Source organism: Oratosquilla oratoria, chromosome 2 (assembly GCF_046742065.1).
Source record: "Oratosquilla oratoria isolate Oo_2021 chromosome 2, ASM4674206v1, whole genome shotgun sequence".
NCBI classification, from domain to species: Eukaryota; Metazoa; Arthropoda; class Malacostraca; order Stomatopoda; family Squillidae; genus Oratosquilla; species Oratosquilla oratoria.
In genome coordinates, this window is record NC_134778.1 from 72989651 (window position 1) to 72999650 (window position 10000).

Below are 10000 nucleotides of genomic sequence, written 5' to 3' on the forward strand. Positions count from 1 at the left end.
CCTAGTTACATTCCTATGCTTTGTTCTTCCATTACCTACATTCAGCTTATTAATAAGATTCTGGAATGAGCACAGTGCTAAATATTGATATCATATTAAAGCTGATAGAAAGTATACGAGGGGCCTACTCCAGGAGGCGCTGAGTCGCTACGGCCAAAGTTACCTTCACCCTATGTACTTGGACTATCAAGGCAGGTAACATTCACCTCTGGGAATCCGAGAGGAGTGCGGAATTCAAACCCACATCAGAGCAAATGCAACACCATCACAATTCAAATCATGCCTTCGATGCATTTGTAAAAGATGACAATGGATAAATCTTAACGTATCAAAACATGACAAGAAATAGAAAAACCAAGAATATATGTAATGTATTTCAGTGTACATATTTCAATATATCAAAATGCATATAATATATAATTCAACCTTTGGAATCTTCTAGTGTTGTTCTTGATATCCTAAACAATGCTGTTCGTAATATCAAAGTTGATTTAGAAACACATGATAAGCCTCCTTTTCTTGATGTTTTATTCATAAGAAATTACTCAACTTTCCCATTCATTGTCTATAGAAAAAAATACATATTTCCTAGTAATTATCTAGACGATTTTAGTCATCATTTAGCGATATCCCTAAGTCCTAAGAAATTGTTTCCTAATTATCTAGGAGCAGATATTAGTTTAATTAATCCCCACAACGATTGCTACGAGGGTCATGTAACCAGAATCTGTTTCACCCGATTTTCGTTATTAATTATATATACTATGTGTGCAAATGTGTGTGTGTGTGTGTGTGTGTGTGTGTGTGTGTGTGTGTGTGTGTGTGTGTGTGTGTGTGTGTGTGTGTGTGTGTGTGTGTGTGTGTGTGTGTGCACGTATGTATGTATGTGTGTGTTGGATGCATGCCTACTTTATCGTTTTCATTCATCTATTTATTTACCTATTAATTTGCCTATTCATTTCTCTGTACATTAATTATTCAGTTATATATGGACTCATTTATTCATTATTTCTATTTATTAGTTAATTTATTCATTTGTTTATTCATTTATTTGTTTATCTATTTATCTACTTATTAATAATTCACTTATTTACTTATTCAAGTCTTTACCTAATTCTTTATTAATTTAATCATACCTTTGCTTAGTTATGTTTTCATTTAAATATTCATCCTTTCAATTATTCATAAGTCTGTTCATCAAATATTTGTCTATTTATTTTCATTATATTTTATTTTTCTATGTGTTTATTACTTACATCATTTATCTATTTATCTATTATACACCTATCTATATAATGATTTACTTGTTATTTTATGTTCATTTATCTATTTATCTAACTGCGTATAGCTCACTTGTTTTATAGTATTTGTATATCACTTGATATACTTGTCTTGTTAGAATATGTATATAGCTATCTTTTACTTACTTACATATTTATCTATTTATTTATATGTCTATTCTAAGTTTCATATTTTCGTTTGATCGGTTATCAGTTAATGTATTCATCTATTTGTATATTTATTTCTTTATTTAGTTATTTTCTTATTTATTTGTTTTATATTTATTTATTTTTATATTTTCCTTTCCCTCCCCCTTCCCCTACTTTGCTGTGACCATCCCTGACTCTCGACCATTTCTCTTTCACTAAACTCTTTTGTAACTTATTTTGCTTTTTTTGACTCCTTATCAATCTGTTACCAGTTTTCCTTTAGTTCCTGGCCATTCACTGATTCTCTTATCTCTCCATTTATCTTTTCTCTCCAACTCTTTCCTCTATTTTCCTCCTCCCAGCTCCGTTCTGCCTTCTCTTCCTCGTCTGTCACTTCTTTCAACCCCTCAGTCTCTTTGCATATTCTCTCGCTCTCTCTCTTTCCTTCCACCTTATTTCACCTCTAGAATTTCTCCCGTTTTCTTTCACCTCTAAGTTACCCCGACTTCGCGCGTCCCCTTGCTCTCCTCGTCCTCTTCCTTCCTCTTCCTCTTCCTGATTCTTTCTCCTTCTTCCTGTTTCCTCTTTCCTCGCTTTCAATTATTTTTCCAGTAGTTTTCCCATTTTATGTGTCTGTTTTTTTCTTAGCTTATCTTTTGTTCGTCATCTTCCAATGAACTGCATTTCTTTTGCTTTCCTCTTGTTCTGTCCCTAGTAATTTTATCTTGTTTATTCGTATATATATATATATATATATATATATATATATATATATATATATATATATATATATATATATATATATATATATATATATATATATATATATATACTTGCAGAAACCACTTGGAAAATAAAATAATTTAATACCGAACGTTTTCGTCTGTTCAAGACTTTATTAGGATACATTCTTTGTAACCTGAAGGTGTCTTGAATAAACGAAAAAGTTCGTTATTCAATTATTTTATTTTCCGAGTGGTTTCTGCAAGTATTGGTATCACGTGTGCTTAGTGATTTGTTGTATATATATATATATATATATATATATATATATATATATATATATATATATATATATATATACATATATACGCGAGTAATGTATATCATTATCATCATCATCACCACCACCATCGCCACTACTAAAATATGTGAATGAATATAGACAACGCAAAGGAAAAAATTGTATTCATAATTAGTCAGTATGCAAATGAAACATAAATGTGTGACCAAACCTTTATTCTCACTAAAAATATCTATACTAAATCTTATAAAAAATATTACTCCAGACCAGCATCATCTAGATTACTAGAATTTCTAACAAGGTCGGCCCAGATGCTAACGTCATACAATTTTCTATTTAGTCTTCTAAACGAATGTCTATGAAGTTTCGTTTCAACATTAATGATATTTTGTTTTTAAACATTTACGTATATGGCTGATAAGCCAAACAACAGTGTAGTAGCAATACAGTCTTATAAATAACATGGGTTGTATGCAAATGTCTTTCACATACTGTAAGATAAAATTATTACGGTATTATATAATACTATGAAGGTTAAAAGTTTCCACCTCGAAAGATATGTTTTATTTTACCAAATCACGTGAAAAACAGAAAAGAGAAAATAAATCAGAAATGTTGGTTATTAGTACCAAGAAATTCAACAAGAAAATATCTCAAGGGTGTACAAATACTACTATGATGAAATTCTTGTATCATATCTACATTATTGTTTTACATTAAAGAATACATTACCATCATGTTTGTATGATAATTACAGCAGCATTATATGTAATAAAAACTATTATCATGTATAGAAAATTAGTAAGATCAAGGTTTACAAATTATCGTACTCTTGGCAACACGCGAACAGAAAAGCCAATCGTAATGGAGACAGTTGCTGGCAGATATTGAGAAACACTAAGAATTTAATTCACATGAATGTTATATTATCGTGTTAATATTTCTGTTTATTCAATCTTTATCAAATGGAGGCTATACCTTATTTTGTTACTATCACTCCAGATGAAAAGTGAAATGTGATTTTGTCAACTTATATCTGATTAACCTTGTTTAATTATGAAATGAATAAATGGTTTGAAATAGATATTTTGAAATAGGAGAGGGAGAGAGAGAAAGAGAGAGAGAGAGAGAGAGAGAGAGAGAGAGAGAGAGAGAGAGAGAGAGAGAGAGAGAGAGAGAGAGAAGAGGAGTAATGATTATCAAAGTTAGTTTGCCTGCATTTGTGATAACAACCATAGTTCATCATCATCATCATCATCATCATCATCATCATCATCATCATCATCATCATCATCATCATCATCATCATCATCATCATCATCATCATCATCATCATCACCATCATCATCGTCATCATCATCGTCATCATCATCATCATCATCATCATCATCATCATCATCATCATCATCATCATCATCATCATCATCATCATCGTCGTCATCATCATCATCATCATCATCACCATCATCATCATCACCTTCATCATTACAATTGCCATCAGCAAAGGGACCCAGCGTGACCCAGGATGACCTTAGAACACATCTAAATGAGTCGGAGCGTCATCAGGAAGTAAATCTTGAAGTTGAGACTTCGAAGGCGTTCGAAGTCGTGTTACAGCTGTCAGGGCCAAGGGGAAAGAGGCAGAAGAAGTGGAAGAGAGAGAGAGAAGGACATGAAAGTGGTGGATGGTACGGGAAGTGAGAAAAGGAGTACAGGAAATGCTGCGAGCGACGGCAAGGGTCGAAGGAGAGTGTTTACTCGAAGACTTCAAGGTCGAAAATTTGCCATCGGGGATCTCCGTTTGCGTTGAAGAGGTATTTCTGACACGCCTGTGACAGGTACCTGGAAAAAAAAATAGAAAAAGAGAGTTCAATTTTTATCTGGTGAGACAGTTCAACGGTTAAAGATAAAAAAGAATAAAAATAGACAAGAGTTTTGGACAAAGAATCGGTACAGAGGAAAAATTCTAACGAAGAAGAACAATAGAATGTGTTTTGAAAAAACAGAAATCAGTTCTAGAACGTAAAAGTCACCGGGCAAGATCTTATTCCGCTGCCATTACAAGCACTGTAGTTTAATAATTCATTTTCTGCAGTTATTTTCCCTCTCTGCTTCAAGAGAGACGTAATTAAACTTGAAAGAAGATCAGCATTTTTCAACTACAAATAATAGACGCTAATTAAGTAGTGTTGCGTCGCTAAAGTTCATTAGATGACATGTCCTATAGCGGTACTTATGTCATGTATGTGCAAAACCTACACAACATGTGAATGTCAAATATGCTAAAAAAAAATACACTGAGGCGAAAACTTGGTATTATTTCTATTATTTCCACGTTTTATCAGCAGCATGTATATGCACATGTATATACGCACACACATACACACACACACATATATATGTATATATATATATATACATATATATACATATTCATACATATATATACATACATATATATATACATATCTATATACATATATATATACATATTTATATACATATATTTATATATATATATATATATATATACATATATACATATATATATACATATATATATATGTGTGTGTGTGTGTGTGTGTGTGTGTGTGTGTGTGTGTGTGTGTGTGTGTGTGTGTGTGTGTGTGTGTGTGTGTGTGTGTGTGTGAGTGTGTGAGTGTGTGAGTGTGTGTGTGTGTGTGTGCGTGCGTGCGCGCGCGCGTGTGTGTGTGTGTGTGTGTGTGTGTGTGTGTGTGTGTGTGTGTGTGTGTGTGTGTGTGTGTGTGTGTGTGTGCGTGTGTGTGTGCAAAACTAACTCATTTCTATAAGAGTAAATGATGAGGGTAGAGTAAAATAATAAGGAATCATAATCTACCTACACTTGCATACAATATCATTATATCCATAGATATATTTATTGATTATTATATATTCATCATATAGAAATGCTATTTAGTCTTTTGCAAAGGCCCGCTTTCTAATGAATTTTGTCGATGCGTAAAATAACTTTTCTCTGCAAAGACTCAGCCAGTGGTTAATAATGTTTCCGCACACTCAATAGATGCTCCGAAGTTTCTTAGTGTACAGGTTTCTCCACCAATTTTCTTTTTTCATCTTAGTCCATTTTTTACATTCCCCGTTTTCTATCTATCAATATATCTGGTTTTTCCCCCTTACAGGGGAGGTAGCCATGTTTACTCCCGCCCATTCCATTCCCATCTATCACCCTTTCAATTTCTATTTTTGACAATCACCGACTTACTGACATATATCTGTTTTTCTACCGACTTTGTGCAAAATGGTATATAGCCAAACACACTCTTATAGCATCTCTCCAGAAAAAATAGTTTGTAATTTTGAAATATTTATTGTTTACTATTGTTCAAGAAATTGTTAACTCCATTTAACAGGCTAGTTTTTATTCCGTAAGAAGCGGTTTTAGCTAAGAATCCCTCACTTAGGATAATATCAAAAAGTTTTCCCAAAAAATAAACTATGCTAAATCTAGATAATTTATTTTGTTGTAGTTTGAGATAACTGTGTTCTAGAAGGCTAGTTTACGTCTAAACCTATGGAAGCTGTCACTAGACTTACATTAACCAAGTGATTTTGGATGTTATCTTTTCTGTGTGTTTGTAATATTTCCTTAAGATTGAGGCCTGTAGTTTTGTTGCGTCTGAATTTTTTTTTTATTCAATGTAAAAATAAAATTTGATTACTTAATTTAGACTCCATATACATGTATATGTGTGTGGGGGGGGTGCGTGTGTGTGTGGGGGGGGGTGTTAGGATACCCTCTCCTATCTACACGGTTGTGAAAGGGACCCATAACGTAATTACTTTTTAGGTTAATCACAGGATTCGATTCCCAAACACCACTTGTCCATAACTCGTGACGTCACCACGTCTGATGTAAGAAGACATCACACACCCTCCTCGATCGCCCGTGTGACGCCAAGCTGTGTGCTCTATCTATGCATCAAAACAAATTAAAATTTATTTTCTTTCCTCGAGATGTATTCAATAACGCCCTCCCCCCATTAGACACGTCTCTACGCTGTCTCTACCGTCGATTTAAGACAGCAACTACGTCCGGCTGAAATGATGAAGAAGAAAATAAATCACCGAGCATTATCACCTGCACCATGGAAGCGCTGGGCAACTCTTACGATATATATATATATATATATATATATATATATATATATATATATATATATATATATATATATATATATATATATATATTTTTTTTTTTCTTTTTTTTTTTTTTTTTCCTTTTACTGTAAGTGAAAGAAGTATCACATAAGATGTTTCTGAAGTATGCCTCATTACGTTCTTAAACAGGGGTGAAAAGCTTACCAGCTAGATATTTCTCATTGACTATAATCAAATAGATTTCAAATTTCTATAACTCTAGATTAGTAGATATTACTTCATTATCCATTTTTTTACTTCAGACAAAACACATACCTAACAACTTACAAAATGTTTGTCACTAAATATTGTTTTATAACCCAGTTTATTGCTTGAAATAAAACACATACCTAACAACTGACAAAAAAAAAAACGAGACTTTTTTTCGATAACAGGATACAATGCGTCACAAAAGAAACATCAAGAAGATGAGATCACTAGAAAGGGGTAAAGAATAAGTAAAACATACAAAAAAATACAATCCAGTCCATAAACTCTTCTTGTGTACAAAGACAAGACAAAAATCACAAAGATGCTCACCCTGCCCACTCGGCGCATCCGACGATGGGTTTGGCCACCTTGAAGCATTGCACCAGACCCGTGGAGAAGTAGGCGCCCCCTACCTCGCGAGCTTCGGGACTCCCAATGCCCCGAAGACACTTCCTGAAGGAGTCGCTGCAGTCACAGTGACTCCTGAAAAAGAGTCAGTCATTGGACAGGTTTTCAGCAACATATAATATCATCCTTACCTAATCTGAGTGTATACTCAAGAAGCTGTGTGTGTGTGTGTGTGTGTGTGTGTGTGTGTGTGTGTGTGTGTGTGTGTGTGTGTGTGTGTGTGTGTGTGTGTGTGTGTGTGTGTGTGTGTGTGTGTGTGTGTGTGTGTGTGCGTGTGTGTGTGTGTGTGTGTGTGTGTGTGTGTGTGTGTGTGTGTGTGTGTGTGTGTGTGTGTGTGTGTGTGTGTGTGTGTGTGTGTGTGTGTGTGTGTGTGTGTGTGTGTGTGTGTGTGTGTGTGTGTGTGTGTGTGTGTGTGTCTGTGTGTACGGTACGCTTATGCAGTTACACAGATGTATTCATACCCAATATACATACGTAAATTACATAATACGTGTTCACGAAAAGAAAGAAATAGACAATATCTGAATATAATTTATTTTAAGTTTATCTAATTCTGATATCCCCCTCCATTAGATAGTTTGTATCCACAAGCTGTCATTGAGTTCAGGTCAATATGCATTACACAGGAAGCTATACAATATAAGACAAGAAATTGCACGACAGTATATTTACATGTCGGAACAAAGCGCGTACTATCTACTTGAACTAAATGAGATTTTGTATGCATAGGAAAATTGCAAATTGTTTTGCGTTCTTACTGTTTTCGTTTTAATGGTAAAGATGATATAAAATTCTAAATGAATCCTGATATAATATATAGATAATGGGAAAGTAACTAGTAATTACCGATAGTTTCTGTAGTATCAAATAAAAATAGTCTTGGTCTACCCCTCATTCCCATCACATATCGCCTGTTGTCACATTATTTCATTCATGTTTATGGCGCTCCCTCGGTGTCAAATGTTTTATAGCAAAGAAAAAAACCGTTGCATTTTGACACAAGAGGTAGAAATATAAAACAATGAAAAAATAATGAGACTGCCAATAAGTCGTACAGGAAGATTAGTAATGATTTTTTTTTTTTTTCAAATGAACTGATTATAATGTAGTCGCCTTTCCTTTGAAAATATGCTTGACAAAAACACGATCAGAGGCATTTGTATTTTTTTTTCAACTAATCTCAAATATCCTGCGTCTTTAAGTAACATGAAAAATACCAGGCAACGAGAAAATTAAAGTAAAATTCAAATGCTTTGATGTAAGAATGACTTGCATTTTCCTTAAACTGAGACTCACATTTCCATCTCATTTGATTTATAAGAAAAGCAATTTCACATGACATGCGTTTTACAAATAGTCCAGTTGCAGAACGTACGCGACCAGCGAGCAGTTTGGAAAAAAGAAACGGTTTTTAAAATGTTCCATTTTCATTTGCAAAATGCAAATGGCCGGGGCCAGTAAACAGGTAGTTTTATGGCGCTACGAACCCATAAACTAATCAACGACCAGACAAAGCAATTAGGAATATCAATCAGAACCGTTCCACGGTTCAGAGTCGGGATGAAAACTGTCATACCCCACATCGAGTCGAACTCGCTTTCCGAACTTGTGACGAAGTAATATCATCAAAATCGAACGCAGACAGGCGATCGTGTTATGCAGTTTCACCAGAACTCGAACGCACAGATCTAGGTACTTCACCTAAAAACATAGACAACTGTATATGCATACCTGTAGACCCAAATAAATACGCACAAACACATAAAATAATTAGGAATATATATATATATATATATATATATATATATATACATATTATGTATATATATATATATATATATATATATATATATGCTTGCAAAATTTTACGGATGTAAGCAAAGAAATATTATTAAAGTGTTACAAAATGTATCTGTTAGCATCCGCATTTATTCATACAATTACTTATGAAACCACGTTTTATATAACCCTTTACACATGTCCACAGAAACGTAATGCACACATGCACACATTTCCCCGTAGTCATACATTTTATATGTGGGTGTGAATATTCTTGTGAATATTGTATATGAATTACACGCATATACACACACATATAAACACGTAAACACACACACACGCTCGCACACACACACACACACACACACACACACACACACACACACACACACACACACACACACACACACACACACACACACACACACGATTACCTATAGATCGGTCATATACGAGCTCTGGGCTCTTTTCCGAAAGGGAAATAGCTGTCGATCACGAGTCCAACACGTCATCCAAAGACCATGGTGAATCACACACACACACACACACACACACACACACACACACACACACACACACACACACACACACACACACACACACACACACACACACACTATTTATGCGCACGGATGCTAATAATATACATGTGTGCATTTATTCTAAAATCTTTACTCCAAGACCAGTCTCTAAACTGAATAAAACAGTCTGGCCTTGTGTGAGACAATAAAACAACATTCATTTCTCGCTATGGATGGTTTTCATCGACACTCGCTTCAGCCCACCGAGGCAGATTACGTCATACGCGCCCATTAGGCCCAATAGCGCTCATTAGTCTACCTGGGAATCGATAATGGCTTTGGATTTTAGCTCTAATGTAAAATGGGACACATTTTTCTATTCTCGCACTCTGTACCACAGAGCTATGTAGCTCAATGGACTTTCATAGACACGAAGCTATATGGGAAGT

General features: G+C 34.5%; 1 protein-coding gene across 1 annotated transcript in view; it reads right to left on the bottom strand.

Annotated features, from left to right (window-relative positions):
• Nucleotides 1–3557: 3557 nt before the first annotated feature.
• Nucleotides 3558–10000, bottom strand: part of LOC143039914 (phospholipase A2-like) — a 118386-nt gene continuing 111943 nt past the window's right edge. Inside the window, exons 5-6 of the mRNA XM_076210279.1 lie at nt 7174–7326; nt 3558–4296 (exon numbers count right to left, since the gene is read on the bottom strand). Of these exons, the coding sequence (XP_076066394.1) occupies nt 4209–4296; nt 7174–7326 (241 nt within the window). The 3' untranslated portion in view covers nt 3558–4208. The remainder of the gene's footprint in view (nt 4297–7173; nt 7327–10000) is intronic.